The 21,256-nt window shown below is 32.5% G+C and overlaps 1 protein-coding gene across 1 annotated transcript; it reads right to left on the bottom strand.

The window, feature by feature from the left end:
- Positions 1 to 6,649: 6,649 nt before the first annotated feature.
- LOC127723869 (deleted in malignant brain tumors 1 protein-like) lies at positions 6,650 to 20,383 on the bottom strand. The gene is made up of 9 exons (XM_052230587.1): positions 20,309 to 20,383; positions 18,935 to 19,011; positions 18,434 to 18,557; positions 14,733 to 14,908; positions 13,189 to 13,359; positions 9,299 to 9,472; positions 8,400 to 8,525; positions 7,469 to 7,499; positions 6,650 to 6,722 (listed from the first exon to the last, which is right to left on the bottom strand). Exons 2-9 carry the CDS (start codon positions 19,005 to 19,007, stop codon positions 6,650 to 6,652), a joined length of 948 nt encoding a protein of 315 aa, XP_052086547.1. The 5' UTR covers positions 19,008 to 19,011; positions 20,309 to 20,383.
- Positions 20,384 to 21,256: the final 873 nt, after the last annotated feature.

Raw genomic sequence — 21,256 nt, 5'->3', positions numbered from 1 at the left:
AACTGTAGGTAGGCTCATGCAGAATCAATATGGAAGACATGGGTTAATTTTAATTTAAATACAAGAAACAACAATTTGAAATTCATCTGGTGCAGAGGATATAATTACAAATAACCCTTTTCATGGCCATCACTACCTTATATAAAGTCTTTATGTGTTGTATATATGAGACAATTTAAGACACAAAATAAATCCCTGACGTAAGTGTTACAACAGTAAGACATGCAAGACTTCCTTTAACATGTATTCTCAATTGTTCTCTCTTTTAATTAAACAAATGTGGCCCCTTCAAAACGGTGCATATCCAAGATTGTCAACTTTCCGACTGCAACTGTCTCATATCGGATGGTCCCTCAGTTAAATAATCTCTTACAATTGACAATTCTAGCTATTTGCCCTTTCCACGGTCCAAATGTGCATATTCTCAAAGAGAACAAAAATATTCTAACATATGAAAAATGACAACAACTTTACATGTGTAACATCAAACTTGTTGAAATCTAATACTTCTAGTATTTCGCGAAATTACACACATCCATTTTCTGACATCTTTTTGTACCAGATACCGGAAGATAAAATCCGGTAATTAGACCAATCAAAATTCTGTATTAACCGGTTGTTCTGTATTAAACTTGTATTAATGACTATCTCTCAGATTCATTGAGTTAATTTATTTCGTTGTTTCAGTCCATACAGATTCAAAAGTATTTACGCGTTCGTTGCTTGTTCATATATCTTAACATATCTAAAGACCGGGTCTGACCTAACACTTTTAACAGGTGGTAATGAGGCGGAGCTTGCCAGTGTGTTATCATAATCTGTGTTAAAAATAGTTTGTGTATGTGCAGAGCACATTGCTTTTCAATTAAGTGAGAAAGAGATTTATACTAACCATTCATTTAATGCAGTACTATTGTTAAATCCAGACTGACAATAGGTATAAAATAAACACTTAAAATCATCCAGTTATTAAAAGTAAAAGTAGAAAATAAAATAAATTTAAAATTAAAAGTGCAATTTTGATGATATAGTTATAAATATTTGAGAACTAATTCCTCCTGGTTCTTTTCCTTGAATATACAACATTTTCAAAAGTTTTCAGTATATTTCCTTGAAATTCAAATATTTTCTGTTTATAATTTTTCTTGCCTCTTACACTTCTAGGGGTTCTAGGATTTCGCGAATTTAAAAGATAAGTGAAGTCCGTGTCAACATTTTCATTTCATTGACAAACTGCCAAGTTTGAACGTGCATTGTACTTTTTGTCCACAAATGCAATTCGCTTATCCTGATAAATATTTATAACGTTGTTGAAACTTTCAACATAAAATGTATCTTTTCTTAAAACATAATCATGAGGATATTCAAAAATGTTGGAATTTAAATGTACTCCAAGTAACAGTGTTTGCAGCCACTGGATCAGTCAAAACAATTCATGATGGTTCATAATTTTTATCATATTTACATCTAGAGGAAGGATCACAAGATAAATGTCTGTTTTTGTAATGGTCAACTACATTCAGAATTGATGACTTTAATTTCTCTGGATCATTGTTACAATTTCTGATTGCCCAATGAATATGAGTTGATACAGGTTCCAGTTTATCACTTGGTTGAAAGGACCACGTTTATCTTTCAGATTTTGCTGTTCCAGATGTAATTTTTTTTTTAGATCGGCTTTTACTGCTTTAACATAATGCCATGTATAATTTTGAATAATTGCATCAGTTTCTACACGAATGTATTTTTTAATAGATAGATTCCTGTCATGGCAATGGACACCTACAGCATCCTCCTTTTCAGCCAAATATTTATATACCCTATCAGTACCGATACGTTCGTGTCTTTGAGACACAACATCGTCAACTTTGGTTACATGTTGACAAGCTAAAACTTTGTGTATTTTCTCACCAATCGCAACAATACTTGCATCTTTAGCGTTTTTTACGCCAGCCATGCCTTGCGTCAGTTAAAATATCTATTTTCCAAATTTGTCATCATAATATGAGGCTGATTCTTCAAGCAAGGCTATTGTTGTAGACTTGTGGTATTCTGTTTGAATGTGGTTTTCATATGAGTTGAAGAACTTATTTTGTTTTTTTCCTTATTAATTTTCCCGACTCCAGCACCATCTACAAACTTGGTAGAATGTGATGGCACCGTTCCACTACAGATTAAACCATGTAGCACTCTGTTATTCAACAAGTATTTCTTGTTCTGCATGTATGGAGAAGAAGACCACAGAAAAGTGTGGGAGGATTCACATTTCATTCTTGTCATAATAACATGTCCTCTTGTTGTCAATTTCTCTATAATTAGGTTATGTTTGCAGTATCTGGAATGAGCTTCCACCACTTCCTTGTAACGTTTTAGTGAGTTCTCAGCACACATGAATATTTTTTGGTTTACATCTTTTTACCTAGCTTTAACTTAGGTAATTGGTATTGGATCTGGTACATGTATAGATTGTTCATCAGAAGCATTCCCTATGTTATATAGATACAATGGATAAGCGTGGATTCTTGAAAAAGAAACCATGAGCCCGGAGGGCGAATGGTTTGTTTTTCATGAATCTACGTTTATCCATTGTATATATAACTTAAACTATTGTGTTAATTTCTCTTCAAAATTAAAGCCTTTTCTTAATTAGAAGGTATTGTAAGTGAGTTTAAATAACCATGTTATCGTGTCCAACGATGCATTGATAAATCTCAGATCACAATTAATTGGTTAACAAAATACAAATATAACATTTCTACCTTTAAAGATCTTTATATTACCAGACATATGAATATTATCTGTTATACAAAATAAGACATATTCGAAATTATTTCTAATAAAATTGAAAATGGAAATGGGGAACGTGTCAAAGAGACAACAACCCGACCAAAAAGCATATATAAAGTATATATAATAAGTATGTTATCGAAATTTTTCTAGCACTCTAGGCACATCACGATTTTCGCGCATAGGAATTTGCGAACAAACCTTTGTAAAATTATGTAGTAAAACAGATGAAATCATACTATATTTATAAAACAAAAACTGACAAATAGAATATAATCATTTTTGTTTCAAACATGTGAAATAGACAATAATAATAAAAAAAACCCCGGTAAAACGCGCTATTATTACAAAAATATCCACTATAACATGCAAAATTAGAAAAAAACAGGGATCACTTAAGAATTGGAACAACCGAGAGAAAACAGGGATTCGAACCTAAACCGACAAATTCCTATCTTTAACTAATTGATTTTAACCATGCTAACCTCGCGGCTACCAACTCATACTATACGACTGCCTATTGTGTCTATATATATATATAAATAAAGGTACAAGCCCTGTGTGTCCGATGAACCGATGTATATCAGATGTTCATTTAAATATATAAAATAGACATCTATAGTGTAACCCATTGGTAGCCGAGAGGTTTCGTCGATGTGTTGATGTCAGTCACACATAACAGATTTCAAGGAAGTGTTCGATCCCCAGTGAAGGCATATAAAAATTACAAAAAAATAAAGGTAAGTTTTTAAATTAATTCCATTAGTGAACAGAATTCAGTAAATTAGCCAATTCAAACTTAATGAAGTTAGGCACACAAAGGAAACAATTGAATATAATTTGGTGAGTCAATTTCAGCGGCAGATTTAGGAAGCGTTGATTCTAGAAAAAGAATCCACGGTAAATGAATAGGCTGACGTCACCACAATGGTTTAATTCCTGACTAGACCACATCTCCAATAAAGTTTCTAAAACTTGCAAATTTCCTGTAGGTTTGTTTAACCTTTCAGTCATTATATTCCTTATTTCCAGTATTTTACCAAGAATTTCTGCCTTCTTTTCATCGCTTCCTGAAAACTCCATTCTTTTCCGGTTGTTTTGTGGACTAGCCATACTTTTGTCTTTATAGATTTTTATTAATATTGAAATGACTAAACAGTTGAGTTCCCATACAGATTATGGATGAGTTTATATTGTAAATTTGGTGAAAGGGGAGTGGTAGATATTATATATGACAAAAAACATAATTATAATCTAAAGATTATGTCTTAATCTAATTTTTATATTTTTGTTCAAAGATACATATATAAGAATTCTTTTTTTAAAGTATTAATGACTAATGACAAAAACAAATAATTTAACAGGATAGGATTACATTCTCCATCCCTCTTTATAGATTGCACTTGTCCTGAAATTTAATATTACGCATAACATACACATAAGTAAACAGTAACTTTTTATTTAGAAAATATTTTTTTATCTAAAACAGAATGAAAGAGCAGTTACAAACATGAATTAGTACCTTAAACTTAAAATACCATCTATTCCCCCCCCTACCAGTAGTTCCCTTTATTTTCAATTTCTCTTGGAGCATTTGGTTCACATTTTTGGAGGGCAAAGTTTCTGGTCATATCTATGCTATCAACTGAAAGTGGACGACAGTGTAAATCAAGGAAAATCTATCGTGTCTCTTGAGGTTACAGAAGAACAAAAAGAAACTATTTATAATTTATTTGCTCACCATTACTGGTATTATAAAGAAATTGAAATTAAAGAAAACAAAGATGAAAATACAGAGACAAATGGGGCAGGAAATTCAAGAGGTTTTGATGATTTTTTGATAGAGCAAAATGATAATTTTGAAGAATGTCAGTACTGTTTATGCAAACAACCGTGCATAACACATGAACATAACAGACAAATGTGGTGGGAGAGTGAAACACAAATAGCACATATAAGAAATTCTTCCTTGAGAAAAACGGACTAAAAACGTTTCTGGACAAATCTTTTCCATAGAAATGTATTGCAGGTTCCTAGGTATCTAGAAAGAAAACGTGCAGCTCTCCGTCAGGATCCAAGAAGAAGGAACTAGGCGAGACTTGATGACAAATGTGTCATTGAATTAGTAAGATCATGGTTCCCCAATTTACCAAATGTACCATACATGGGCCACATGTGGGAATAATATAATAATAAATATACAAATTAAATTAGTGAACAATATCATTAAGCCAATTAACAGATTTTCAAACATATTTTGAGAATTTTTTTAAACTATAAATATTCTGAGGAGGTCTACTGTATTTTTATAGAAATTAACCTAGTTGCAAATATTCTTAGTTCTTTGTGAGGATTGTATCTTGTCTGTGCTTAGAAAAAGGTAGGGTTTTCGTGTATTTTTAGACTGTAGCATTTGCATGCTGTTGTGTTAACAAACATTAGGAGGCTTCGCCTCAAGTGAGTCAATCAAACCATTTGAAAATGTTGACCACTTCTGAATTTTATTTTACAATTACATAAAAACAAATTTATCAAATTACTTTGTTTTAACTTATATTTTTTTCATAAGTATGTTCTGCACTTATGAGAATAATATCAAGTTAAATTTCATATTATTTATTTAGTAAAACATAAAAATGCTTCCCAATCATGAAACCTGCAAAGAATATTGAATTTACCTACATTTTTCTTATTGGCTGCTATTTATACCTCAGACCCGGTCTTTAATATTCTCATTTAAATTTGTTTAGGATGTTTACCTATCGACACGCAAATATTTGTTTATTCTCATTCCAATATTTTTTTGTCTGACATAATTGATTGTCTGTATATCTTTAATCATTTATACCAGTGTTATAGTGTTCGCCGGAATTTGCATTTGAGACATGTTTTATTTTGTTCTAGTTAGGACCCAAGAAAGAAGCGGACGATACCAAAAAGATGTTCAAACTCATATTATGCATAAGGCAAAAACGTGGTGACAATGCCTTGACATAAAAACAAATACTGACCACAAGACAAACAACATCTAAAACTAAAACTGCACTATGCGAATCCCACAAGAAGGGATGTGATATGAGGTGTTCCAAAAGCGTCAGCCGATTGGTTCCACATGATGCACCGCCTATGTTACTCATGTACGTACGGATGTGGTGATACGTCTAATTTGTTAGGTTTACAATAAACATCTATATTACTAAATGAACAGAGTTGAAATTGGGTGTCGCGTTTTCTTCTTTCACATAAAATCCACGAATATTGTTTTATACCACAAAGGGTTAATGACCAGCGTAGTTTCTTATGTGTTCATTTTAAGATCTTTTGGGGGGGATTTGGAGGTTAAAATCGGAAAAAAAGCCAGTTTGGATCGACCGTCCTTCACGACGTTCGGCTCTGCAATTTACGTGCCGTCATCATTTCCGTCATTTCACGTCTGCCCGGCAAAATTGAATTTTATTTCGTAGCAGATAAGGAAAATATTGACCTTACACTGAAACACTTTATGAAATAGATTCCCTTGACGCTCTGAGCAATTTAACAACAGATTTTTACACGTCAAGGGCTTTTCCTTCCGGGGAACCGCATCAATTTAACATGAAAAGGGTGGGGAGATAACTTCAGTTTTCGGTTAAAAATGGGTACCGAAGTGCGGCTGGAATGTGACCCACCCCCATTCATACATTAAACATTACTGCTATAATGTTCTGTTGGTAGAAACATATCCTACAGATAACATTACCGAATAACTTGATGACACTAAATTTTATTTAACTCAGTGCGAACATATCGTGATTGAGCTTGTAAATTTCACAGCTATACGCTGCGGAGAAAAATTCCAAAATATATGTAAGGTAAAAGCAACTCACGTTTCTTCTTGAAAGGTCCTATTGCCTTGTGCCTGCTGGTCTGATTCTTGATATATGTACAACTCTTCCCTAGTATAGTAAACAATATTATAAATTCAAAGAGTGTATCAAAAATTATATGTCTACAGCTGTTTTAGTATTATTATGCAAATGGATATAATTGACAAAAAAAATAAATAACAATTTTTCGAAGATATTCATTCAATCATATGCACTCAAACAATTTTGTCAGTTTTCAGTCTGTTCAGAATTACAAGTATATTGTTTGGTATCTGTCATAAAATGACGATGGAAAATACCTCTTAAATATCACACGGAAACTACAAATATTTTCACTATAGGAAACGGAAATACATAATAGGATATACAAAAAGACCGGAATTTAGGAAAGGAAATATATCGTTTATCTAAAATACCTTACATATTTTTCATATTGCCGCTATTTATTCATAAAGTTTAGCCGTTTATTTTACACATGCCACTTCAAGCTAAAGGATAATTTATTAATCATGAAAACCTTTCCAAAATTATGTTAAGTTTAGCGTAGTAACGAATAATATTGTTGTTTTTTTTTGGAGGAGATGGGGTTGACTTCCGTTCATACGCCATTAAAACTGCCTCATTGCACCCTATGGCAGTTGATATAAAAAAAACAATCTTGTTAAGAAATAAAACCTACATAAACACGAACAACTTGATGACACTACATTATAATAAATTTAGAGCAAACATACCCGTATAAGCTGGGAATCTGTATAGGTACGCAGAGGCAATTAAGATAACTTATATTTATAAATAAGGCAAATAAAACTTACTTTTCTTCTTGAAAGCACGTATTTGCAACTGCTAAAAAATAAACATACGAATCGTATACAATGTTGGTTTAATAGCCAACATATTTGAATCAAGCAAAGTTAACCTTAAAGTGATAAGTAGCTTCGTTAAACGTTTTCTTTTTTTAAATAATGTTCTTGATAAGTATGTATACCAAGGTAAATGATCAAAATAAACTACACGTTTGCTTAAATTGTAATACATTTTCGAATAAAACATGTTACAGAATATTTTTAACAATAATTTGCAAAACAAAAAAAAAAACAAAAAACAACAGAATGAAGTTTTGAATCAAGTTGATGTCGAGATTTATACCTTACGTAAAATGTATGCATTTTAAGGAATTATAAAGATAAGTAACACGTTTACAAGAAACAACTATGCTACATGTATTATAGTTGTTTACTTGGTTTGGGCAAGAGTCACTTCAGGTCTGAAATATTGACCATTGACAATTGAAGTAGTGTTAATGATACTTACATTTTTTAAAAAGCGAAGAAGAAACTATCGGACTGTGTATTTTGTTAAGAACAGCGATTAGATCCTTTTTGAGCTGACTATAAGGTATGGGTTTTCCTCACTGTTTAAGGCAGTACAATGACCTATAATAACTCAAATCTTCTACAGTTGAAACTGTTGGATTGTTGTGTTATTGACAATCATACCACATCACCTTATTTTATGAACAAAAAGCTCTTTGTTTCGATACATGTATTTGCAATACACATTATGAAAATTCTACCTTGTACGGAGGTACGTTATTTGAAAACAAACGTATTGAGTGTTTTGGTAGTTAAATGAGCTGATACATATAAAAAATAAAAACAACACGTTAAATAATTTCACGTGTCCGAAGCGCTTTTCTGGTTTACCTTCATCAGGAACGCTCAAACCGAATATATATAAGTGTACCTTTCTTCTGTATTTGCTTGCTTTCAACCACATGTTTACAAATCAACACCAAAGCAACTGTAATTAAAATGCATCCCACAGCTACTCCACCAACTATTAAAGCTAGCACCATTTTTGACTCTATGCCTAATGTAAAGAAATAATGCTATAGGATTATTTTTATAGCTCTAGAATTGTACAAAAACGAGGATTTTTTTATACATATACGTGGTTCACAGTAACACACATACTAACTTTGTTTGTTTTGATACAAGACTTATTGTTACCAATCTTAAACGTGAAATATTGCAGTTCCCAAACCAGGAAGGATCATTATGATATAATATTATCACATATACATGTACGTTTCAACTGTAAAGAAGATATAAGGCATTATATAGAACAAACGGTGAAGAACCTACATTCATAAACATGAACCTATGAATACATGTTTCACATGTAAACACTGGGATGTTCAGTCATTCTAGTACAGCAAATTGGGACAGACATTATTCTAAACTAAATAGAATGGAGATGTTGGAAATAACTTACTAATAATATTATTGTCGTATACATACTATATTTGGACAACGCAAAATATGTTATTTAATCTTAATCATGTTCTAACCGAATAATAGAAACGTAAGACTAAATTTATATTACCACTTTTCGTAAATTTTGATTTTTTGAAGAAAAAAAAAACATTCATGATAACATAAAAAAGGTAAATGCATATAAAAATTACGATAACAATCACAAACAAATACCAAATCATTAATGTATCACAACTCATAATCTACATAGAGAAGAAATTAAACTTCTGGACTCAAGCGTTCATAAACCTTTTAATATGTGTTTTTTTTATATTTTGATCACATTTTTATGGTATAAATTTGAATTTGCATTTCCATTATATTCACCTGAACAAGAAACGGTGTTGCATAGTTGTGCTTCGGTTGGCGTTCCATCACAATACAATCCACCATTAAATGGAGGCGGACTGTCGCAGTAACGTGATCTTTCATTTAGCCCACCATTACAAAGTCTGCTACAATCCGTCCAGTTGGTCCACGTTGACCAACCGCCATCAATTACTGTAAATCAATTTAACAGAATTATTTATCTGTGAAATAATGGAATATGTTTTGAATGCAGATCTAGATAGATGAAACCGTTATCTTTTGAGTAGAGACGTTTGACGTTATGTAAATTTTATTTTCGATCTGCAGGTGAAGTATACCTAATATTGGAAATCTCGACTTCTTTAAAATACCAGAAAGATCGTAATGAAATCATAGAACATGTAGCTGTATATATAAAGAGACAAGTAAACTAATCATGTCATGATGCTATCGTTATGAAACGGAGAACAAAAGTCGAGCAAATGCAATGCTATTGAAATTATGTTTAACCATATGATATAAAAGAAATTTTGTAACGTTTAATTACAAACAATGTACAAGTGATTTGTCTATTAACCTATTTCTTTGTAAATGATACTTATTCGGTTCAGTGTTATATTTTTTTCCCTTAATCGTCAAACAACATATCTATTTTAGTTTATACATTTTTCATTGATTATTTTGGATTAATCAAATATGGTCTATCAAAGCCATTTGCAGAAACTACATCTAGAGGCGATACCAATCCCTAAAACAAAACAATAATCAAAGATACCATGCTTAGATTTTGTAACGCCAGTCGTTCGTTAACGTTTACATCAGTTTCGCTTGAATTAAAACAATTAAAAGGCCAAATCAACAACAGATTTAAAGAGAACAAATAAAGCGAAACATTCCAATACGTTGATGTTTTGGTCTCTTACATGCCTTATCTTTGATACATTCTGTGGCATTGCATTGTCGAAATTCGAAATCGATTGAAGCGCATTTGAAGCATCCATATACTGGAAAATGACTATCACAGCTTCGAAATCTCATTCGTATCCCATCACCACATGTAACATTACAAAATTTCCATAGGGACCATTCACTCTAGCCACCATTAACTGATTGATTCAAATTACCAAAAAATACTTATTCATGTATATAATATGATGCAGGTGTTACCTGTGAAAGAGGACGAAGTCCGTATAAATTAAATTAAACTACTACACGTAAGGTGCTTGTCATTTTCTTTCATTGGGGAATAAATAAATTCAAGACCCCTCCCTTACATAGACATAAAACTGCCCCCCCCTTCCCACAACGTTTGTCAATACTATTATCCTTTTTAACAAAAATACATGGTTACAATTTCTATTTATATCATTTTTGTTCAATAAAATATTGCATCAGTATGTGACTTCATGCAACTTTATTTGGATAATTATAAAAATGAGATGTGGTATGATTGCCAATTAGACAACTCTCCAACAGAGTTAAACAAAGTGGCTGTAAGCAATTGAAAGCCATCGTACGGCCTTCAACAATAAAACAAATTTCTTACGGTTTGATCGGCTATAAAAAGTCCAGACATGAAAAAATGTGAAACAGTTTTAAAGAGAGGACTAACGAAAACAAATATGACAGACCCGAACAAACGACAACCACTGCACTACGTGGTCCTGACTTGAGAAGACATACACACAATTTGGCGGGGTACACTTGTTTGTGAGCGCTCAACCCTCCCCTAACATGTGAAAGTGGTGTTACAAAAGCTTCGAGAAAAGCTGCTAAAACTAAGATATCAAATCATCAGTTCCTGATATGATCGTTCTTCGTGTCCAACAAAAAAAAACAAAGGACGGTTATGATTCACATGAAACAAACATTGAAATAAAGTTTGAAGCCAAAAATGATGACACGGGAGATATAAATATGACAGCTGAATCAAGTATTAGACACCTCTGATGAATAATGCTATACTTATTTAGTGTATTCGTCAAATAAGCTATAATGTTTGCATGTTTGAAATACAGAATTCCTCAATTTTTGGAAACATTTTTCGATGCCCCCATCTAAAGTATTAAATAGGGCACCCCCTCTCCGTTAGGAAAAATTTCCTTCCACCCCTTTTCAGGTTACAAAACGTCCCCCCCCCCCAGCATATTTTTAAGTTTGTTGAAAAAGTAACAGAACTACAGATCTTTTCCGATGTTGGTCCTGTTATTATAGATTTAATTTTTGAATTCATGTTCAATGTAAATAAATAAACGCTATCTCACATTTTTAAATACTAAAACGGAAGACTGAACATTTTTTTAAAAAAAGTTAACGTTTTTGAGTTCATTAGTATTTTTTTCTTCATTTTATTGAATTTTCTACAGTTTTTGAGGACTTCGCCCTCATATTATCTTGCTGAATAATAATAACAAAAACAACCATAATTCCTTACATCTTATTGCAACATATTCAGCAGATTTATTAGGTAAAAGGTTTGCGACACTTGCTGTTCTTTTTATGCTGTTTGCTAATTTTGGCTTTCCAACGTTGTGTTATCTAGGAACACGTGTTGTGCTCTCAGTACTTGATACAGATTTGACGTTTTAGTTGTTTTGATTTGAAGTGGAATTATTAGTCTTTTGTCGGTGGTTCTCTCCGGGAATTCCGGTTTCATTTACTTGAAAACTGACCCCCACAATATTGCACAATAGTGCTGAAAGTGGCGTTAAATAATAATTAATCAACCAATCAATCAGTTTTTTTGTAAACGGATACGCGTTTTGCAAGCTGAGGCATGATCAGATTCATGATATTGCAACAACAGTAACATTATTTAAACTTTCAAAGTTATATCAATCTTATTTTTAAATTAGCGGCTTTATATAATCTGGACACTTAAATACAAAAAGGTCACTTTTGATGTCACTATGATATCATGATCATGCCAAAATAATCAAATTGTTCAAAAATCGCTGTTCTGCAAACAGTTTTTATGACAATATATATACGAGCCAAAGCCTTACCAGACCAGTTATTTGAACACATTAACATCTTTATGAAATGTATAGTGTAGCTGTTTTGCTCAATGTTCTTTAACTTTGTAATTTAATTCGGCGTTATATCATTTTTGATTCAAGCATCACTGATGAGTCTTTTGTAGACGAAACGCGTACAAAATTTTAATACGTGTTATGGTATCTATGATGAATATATTTGGTACAGCTTTGTGTCATATCTAAAAGATAAAATCTCAAAATGAGGATAATTTTGTCAGTTTTTGCAGTTTGTGCATTTCATAAAAGGATTTGAAGCATTATTTAAATATAAACTTTCTTTTAATAGGTATAAGAAGATGTGGTATGAGTGCCAATGAGACATCTCTCCATTCAAGTCAAAATTAATAAAAGTAAACCATTATAAGTCAAAGTACGGTCTTCAACACGGAGCCCTGGCTCACAACGAACAGCAAGCTATAAAGGGCCCCAAAATCTTTTACAAGTCTGGAATTTTTGACGATGACACTGAAAGACGTCTTGTCCTGGAGAATATTCGAGTTTTCATTGCTCTTCCAACGATTAACTGTTCATAAACATTTTCTGAACACTAAGGTTTTCGTCTCCAAGCATGGGAAGAGTAAGCCTCTTTTAGATATTTCAAGGAACTTTTTGTTTACAATAATTTTCAATTGATTACACGATTTTGTTTCGGTGCAACTAGTTAGTCGTGTACTGTCAAATCACGCGTCTTGCGTATTTAAATGAAAAGCTTGGTATCTAAGATTAGTTTCCGATGACTTTTATATCATTTACATTGTATAATTGTCTATTCGACAATTCTGGAATCTTATTAGCATAACATAAAGGCAAAAATCAGATTTAACATGTGTCAATTGCTTCTTAGGAGATATGTTGTTGAGACATTTGTACCTGGACAAGATACAGTATTGCATTTTATGGTATGTGATGACGCTCCATTACAGCATGTCCCTCCATATTGAGGTATAGGGTTATTGCATTCACGTGTTCTGGTCTGTAGACCACCATTGCAGCTGCTGCTACATGTCGTCCATTGTGCCCATGTTGACCAGCCACCATTAACTAACAATAACCAAAGGAACAATAATAAAATAAGACCTAAAAAGTGTACATTTTTGTACCAATATTTTTGGAATGTTTTGTCAATATCTATTTAATTTCATTGCGTCATTTTTAAGATGTTTTTAAGTGGTTATACCTTACGTACTACATTCATAGTGCCAACTCATTTAGATCAAACAAAAATATGACACAAGTAACTAAGCAATGTAAACAAAATTAAAAGAGCAGCAAAAACAAAGAGAAAAAATGTTACATTCGCATATATGAAACAAGTGAAAGAAGAGGATTTATTTTCGTATCGGATGTTGTTAGTATTAGCATTTTTATTTTACCATGGAATGTTTATAAACAGTAGGTCTAATATAAAATTCTAGAGAGTTAGAAAATTGCTTCTTGTAGAATTGAATCGAATATCTGGACGACTTATATTAGCTTTGAATAGACTACTCGTTAATGTATATATTCTACCACTACTAAAATACTAAATGTCCAAGCAAATACAACTGCTCGTTCTCTCTGTTTCTAAAGTCTAATATATATTTAGAAACTAGAATAGTCGTCTGATTTGTAAATGTATCGATAGTGTCCTATTGTTAACATTTTAACTGAGTATGAATTTGTATGACACAGATTAACCCGTCGACACATCATGTCTCGCGCATTGTAGATTTCATTGAATTCCTTAAGGTTGTGTTTACCTTGATGTGTAGGTAATCAATATATTGGTGAGAATGTTACTGAGATGATTCATAACAAATACTTATTTGAAATGCCCCGTTAATAATTAAGCAATTGATATTAAGAAACTTAGGTTCTAAAGTTAACCTTAGATGAAATTTTCTAATTTTTGTTTGTCCTCTTGAATTTGTAGCTCCTAACTTTTGTCCAGAAAAGCGTTTCGGACGCACACAATTCCGGAAATGGTTATCTCAATGAGAACGTTCAAACAACAATGAGGACAACCCATACCATATAATAAGGTTTAAAAGATCACCATATGTAAAATATTTCACAAGTGAAAACCAACGGCCCATTTACACTACAGCAATAAATGAAAAACTCAGATGAGGACAAAAAACAACCATTGCATTACAGGGTGCTGATTGAACGCTTTAATGCTTGCCTTTAGAAAGTTATACAATAAAACATGTTTGAGCAAAAAAAGTGAAATAATAGGTGTTCAATGTCTTTTAATATTCAAATAATTTCGCGATGAGCATCCCCGAAGAGACATTGAATGTCGAAATGCGTATATGGTGCAAAAAGAATGGTTCAATTAATTATGATATAAGAAATTATGTAAAATGTAAAAACTACTGAGTTTTTTGCATATAGATACTTATAATTCAGAATATTTTCTTATATTGACGTACCTGGACTATTGTTATCGCAAAGAATTCCCACATCTTCATCATGCTTGCAATTTTCTTTGCCCCATCCTGCATGATAACAGTACCGTAGTTTACTCTCACTTCCCGTGCATTTTAAGTCGTCAAGCCATATTTTGCCGCTGCCATCATCTACTGCATTTCCTAAAGATTTTCCATTGCTATTGAAACAAAATTGAACTAATGTACTAAGGTGCATTAAGTTTGTTTTACAATTAAGTGACAAAAAGAGTGAAAATCAGGAGTTCTTTTGAGGCTCAAAAACTAATATTTTATGTCTTGTCCACTTAGAGATAAAAAGAAATCTTACCAGACGCTTACTTAGATTACCACTCTGCAATCGTGTCGTTGCAATAATATTTGTCTTACCCTTATTCATTCAATTAAACACTTACACGTTCGTTTATAACGTAATAGGATGTAAAACCCTTTTGATTGAATTTGACATATGTTGTCACTTTAAGTTGGAATCGTTAGCAACAACCTCGTGCAATCACGGTCGACCTTTCCGAGATATTTTTTATGACTTTTTTCATGTTCATGTTTTACTCGTATTGCATTACAGTATTGATAAAAGTACACTGTTTGCCGAATTACCGTGCTCAATAATGCATTTGACGATTTAAACTCTCAAACACTTAGCTTACTGCTTTTCCTAATAGAAGCTTAAACAAGAGGCTCTCAAGAGCCTGAATCGCTCACCTGCATTTTAGAGGGGAAGATTTTAAAATGTTAGCAAACTTGATGAACAAATTGTGTAAAATTGTCTTTAAAGGGCAATAACTCCTTAAAGGGTCAATTGACAATTTTGGTCATATTAACTTTTTTGTAGATCTTACTTTGCTGAACATTACTGCTGCTCACAGTTTATATATATCTATAATAATATTCAAAATAATAACAAATACTGCAAAATTTTGTTAAAACTACCAATTCGGTGGCAGCAACCCAACAATGGGTTGTTCGATTCGTCTGAAAATTTCAGAGCTGATAGATCTTGACCAACTGAACAATGTTACCCCATGTCACAATTGCTCTAAAAGATTTAGTTTTTGAGATATAAGCCAAAAAACTGCATTTGACCCTTATGTTCTATTTTTAGCCATGGCGGCCATGTTTGTTGATGGATACAAAACTTCGGATACAATTTATAAACAAGATACCCTGAGGAACATTTAGTAAAAAGTTGAGGGTAATTGGCGCAGTAGTTTCAGAGGGGAAGATTTTTAAATGTTAGCAAACTTGATGAACAATTGTGTAAAATTGTCTTTAAAGGGCAATAACTCCTTGAGGGGTCAATTGACACTTATGGTCATATCAACTTTTTTGTAGATCTTACTTTGTTGAACATGATTGCTGCTTACAGTTTTTATATATCTATAATTATATTCAAAATAATAACAAAAAACTGCAAAATTTTGTTAAAACTACCAATTCGGTGGCAGCAACCCAACAATGGGTTGTTTGATTCGTCTGAAAATTTCAGAGCTGATAGATCTTGACAAATTAACAATTTTATCCCATGTCAGATTTGCTCTAAAAGCTTTAGTTTTTGAGATAAAGCCAAAAACTGCATTTGATCCTATGTTCTATTTTTAGCCATGGAGGCCATGTTTGTCGATGGATCAAAACTTCGGATACAATTTATAAACTAGATACCCTAAGGAACATTTAGTTAAAGTTTGAAGGTATTTAGCCCAGTAGTTTCAGAGGAGAAGATTTTTTAAATAGTTTACGACGACAGACGACGACGACAGACGACGACAGACGACGACGACGGACGACGACGGACGCGAAGTGATGGCATAAGCTCACATGGGGCCCTTCAGACGCCGGTGAGCTAAAAACTGCAAAATTGTGTTAAAACTACCAATTCGGTGGCAGCAACCCAACAATGGGTTGTTCGATACGTCTGATAATTTCAGGGCCGATAGATCTTGATCAATTAAACAATTTTAACCCATGTCACATTTGCTCTAAAAGATTTAGTTTTCGAGATATAAGCCAAAAACTGCATTTGACCCTTATGTTCTATTTTTAGCCATGGCGGCCATGTTTGTCAATTGATACAAACTTCGGATACAATTTATAAACAAGATACCCTAAGGAACATTTACTTTAAGTTTGAAGGTAATTGGCCCAGTAGTTTCAGGAAGAAGATTTTTAAATGTTAGCAAACTTGATGAACAAATTGTGTAAAATTGTCTTTAAAGGGCAATAACTCCTTAAGGGTTCAATTGACAATTATGGTCGTATCTACTTTTTTGTAGATCTTACTTTGCTGAACATTACTGCTGCTTACAGTTTATATATATCTATAATAATATTCAAAATAATAACAAAAACCTGCAAAATTTTGTTAAAACTACCAATTCGGTGGCAGCAACCCAACAATGGGTTGTTCGATTCGTCTGAAAATTTCAGGGCAGATAGATCTTGACCAATTAAACAATTTTACCCCATGTCACATTTGCTCTAAAAGATTTAGTTTTTGAGATATAAGCCAAAAACTGCATTTGACCCTTATGTTCTATTTTTAGCCATGGCGGCCCTGTTTGTCGATGGATCAAAACTTTGGATACAATTTATAAACAAGATACCCTAAGGAACATTTACTTAAAGTTTGAAGGTAATTGGCCCAGTAGTTTCAGAGGAGAAAATTTTTAAATGTTAGCAAACTTATGAACAAATTGTGTAAAATTGTCTTTAAAGGGCAATAACTCCTTAAGGGGTCAATTGATCATTATAGTAATATTAACTTTTTTGTAGATCTTACTTTGCTGAACATCATTGCTGCTTACAGTTTATATATATCTATAATAATATTCAAAATAATAACAAAAAACTGCAAAATTTTGTTTAAACTACCAATTCGGTGGCAACAACCCAACAATGGGTTGTTCGATTCGTCTGAAAATTTCAGAGCTGATAGATCTTGACCAATTGAACAATTTTACCAAATGTCACATTTGCTCTAAAAGCTTTAGTTTTTGAGATATATGCCAAAATCTGCATTTGACCCCTATGTTCTATTTTTAGCCATGGCGGCCATGTTTGTCGATGGATCAAAACTTCGGATACAATTTATAAACTAAATACCCTAAGGAACATTTAGTTAAAGTTTGAAGGTATTTGGCCCAGTAGTTTCAGAGAAGAAGATTTTTTAAATAGTTTACGACGACAGACGACGACAGACGACGACGACAGACGACGATGACAGACGACGACAGACGACAGACGACGACGAACGCCAAGTGATGGCATAAGCTCACATGGGGCCCTTCGGGCCCCGGTGAGCTAAAAAGGTACAGTAGATTTAAAAAAGGCAAGAGAGAGATAATATTGTTTTCCTAATTTCTTTAGTGTCAACTTTTGAAGACAGATGAACACAAAAAGGCATTTTCTAAAATCTTTGTAAAATTGCACAATGAAGCAGTACACGTATTTGCTACAACAGATTACATATTTTTACTCTGCCATTTGCATGAAGTGATACACAATACGTTAATCCTATTTCAAAACCCTTTTTGTTTCTTTTGACAAAAGTAATATATTTTTATATCCGCTGATTATATCCGTTACGGGAACTACTGGCATAAACGGGAGCTACGAGTATGCGCTAAATTTTTATAGTATTTAATATGGGGAAATATTTGCGGACTATTTCTAGTGTAGTATTTATAAACCTGTATCCAAGTTGTTTACAGGCTATTTTAGCGTCGTTGTCATCAAACTCATCATCACAAACTGTACCCCATTCACCACTGTAGTAAATTTCAAGCCTCTTAGAATTGGTCAACCTTACATCTCCTGAAAGAAAGATTGATGAATTCAATCGGCTTAGTTCAATGTTTGCTTCCATTTCTTTGTACATTATTACTTGCTGGTAACATGCTGGTAACATGCTGGTAACATGCTGGTAACATGCTGGTAACATGCTGGTAACATGCTAGTAACATGCTGGTAACATGCTGGTAACATGCTGGTAACATGCTTCATTCAACATTTAGAGCTGTAGAACTACGTCACTAATGAGTCTAACTACGAATATATGAAAGTCAAAATTTCACGACTACATACCGATACACTTCAATTATCAACATAAATCCACGATATCGAACAAAATTATGGTATTTGACTTACATCTTTTAGATATAAACGATATAAAACAAAACAAAAAATCTTACCCGTACTCTGCGCTTGAATTGAATGTGCAGCTAAAATAACGCTACATAATGCAAACACAATAAAAAGAACCATTGTCCTGCAAAACAAAAAACACGAAATACAAATGCATATCGTTTAATTGATGAAATTAAAAACAAAACCCATTAAAATACATAATTATGTTATCATGTTTATGTTTGAGAAAGAGCGGCTTGAAGGGAAAGCATTGTAAAAACATTGTCTAAGAGTCATTCATTCTTTGACATAAAATAACTAATTGTTTATATAATATGTATAAATTGATATTTTGTGACACGGATACTATTTACCGGAAATTAAAAAGAAAACATAAAAATACCCGTCTGTGTTCTAACTAATTCGCAAGAAAAGTTTATCAGTAGTAATGTACCGTTTAAAACATTTTCTTTGAAACTAACATGTTTGTACAAGAGATATCACCAATGGTAAATTAAATAATTTTAAGTTATCCGAGTAGGCAGATAATTATATACATCTTAAATATATATTAAATATGTACATGATATATTTGTTTTGATTCCAGCTCAACTGACGAGTCTTATGTAGACAAAACGAGCGACTGACGTACCGAATTGTAAGCCTTGCTATGTTATTTTACTTAAAACAAAAACAAATTCATTTCAAAGACAAATAATTTGAGTTTCGTCTTCATGTTCATGATGTTGTCAATTTTGTAAACCATATAATGTGGATGTACAAAACAGTTTAGGTATCTACGATTGTTGTCACATGAGAACATAAACAATGTATCCACATTAACATGCAAAACTGCAAATCACGATAAGTATAAAAATATGAAGATGTGGTATGATTGCCAACGAGACAACTCTCCACAAGAGATCAACTGATCCAGAAATTAACAACTATAGGTCACCGTACGGCCTTCAACAATGAGTAAAACCCATACTGCAAAGTCAAAGCATATATTACAATTTAATGTCACTTTAAGACATGTTGAAAGCGGTAGGCATATGCTTGACCTTGAAGTTTCAGTCATATAGGTTGACAGCTTTCATAAGGAACTTTACTTCAATGACATCGGGCTAGTCAATAAGAACAAAATTACCTGCGCATGATATTATCATATGTATTCCAAAGATGCGTGAACGTTTTAACGGGACACATGAATCGACCTTCACTTGCTGAAGTTATATAAAAAAGCGGGAGTTATATATACCCCAATTCAAAAAAACAGACGTAGTCTTCTCTCTTTTCGAAACTGGTTATACTGTTCGGTAGCCATAGTTAAATAATTGTTTTACAAAACTTTTTTACCCGCGACAGGTATTAATTTGAGGTTCTCTTTAACAAAATGAATGTGATAAGAAGTAAGGTGTTCATCTAACATTAATTACCATCTAAGATATTCCAACAGCAAGACGACTGGATGCGTGGTGCATCAATTCGTACTCCCCTTTTTAAACTCGGTCTGTGGACTAACAAATGGGAAGTAGATACAATAAAAAACAGTACACGAAATTCGACATATAGTAATGGTAAAATAGAAATCCTATTAAAAATCACAAGTACAAACAAAACAGCAAAAAGCAATTTAATTGAATTCACGAAGCTACTTATGATAGTTTAAAGTCGGTATGAAGTATAAACTCAATGATATCATCTGAAACTACACTTTGATATCGATTGACGACTTCAACGTAGATTTCATACATCAACTTCATAAGTTATGATTTTTTAACTGTACAGGAAGATAAGATTTTGTTCAATTCCTAGAACACTTTAAATACATGTAATATAATATTTCCATTTATATCCCACGATAATCATAAAAACTTAATTATTATTTTATTTTAGTAATTTCTCGTCAAAGCAATATATGACTGTTAACTACTCTCTATTTTTTTAAGTGTAGTTTACAATGGTTCTGATTTTCTCTCTTTTTACTACATTGTACTGTTTATTATAAGAGTATTTGCTTAATTGAAAAGTCAATGACGGATGACAAAAATATGATAATGTGTTTTCAAAATAGTGCATCGTATTCCAATTTATGTATGATGATCAACATTGCCAAAATATGTCGTCTTTTCGCGTTTTGATCCAGTCAATCAAACCTGCATTACTTGGTGCTAAGTATTTTACATTTAGACCGTTTAAATAAGGTGTTATCTAATGAAGCGTACATACATTGTTAAATACTAGTATACAAAAAAAAGTCCTCATTCATAAATCAATTTAGCTGGAAAGCTTCAGAACAATGTAACAATTTTGTGTTTGCTTGGACAATGCATATATTGATCTAAACTTAAATTGTCATTTATCTGGATATTCGGAAGAACCTT

This window comes from Mytilus californianus, unplaced genomic scaffold (genome assembly GCF_021869535.1).
Source record: "Mytilus californianus isolate M0D057914Y unplaced genomic scaffold, xbMytCali1.0.p SCAF_13, whole genome shotgun sequence".
Classification (NCBI taxonomy): domain Eukaryota; kingdom Metazoa; phylum Mollusca; class Bivalvia; order Mytilida; family Mytilidae; genus Mytilus; species Mytilus californianus.
This window is presented reverse-complemented; position numbering and strand designations above follow the sequence as displayed.

Excerpts from the sequence above, each read along its gene's own strand:
- LOC127723869 (XM_052230587.1), bottom strand. The coding sequence starts at position 19,007 with ATGGTTCTTTTTATTGTGTTTGCATTATGTAGCGTTATTTTAGCTGCA. Across the intron at positions 18,558-18,934 it reads AATTCAAGCGCAGAGTACGG|GAGATGTAAGGTTGACCAAT; the intron begins GTAAGATTTTTT and ends TCTTTCTTTCAG. Across the intron at positions 9,473-13,188 it reads CAATACTGTATCTTGTCCAG|TAATTGATGGCGGTTGGTCA; the intron begins GTACAAATGTCT and ends ATTGATTTACAG.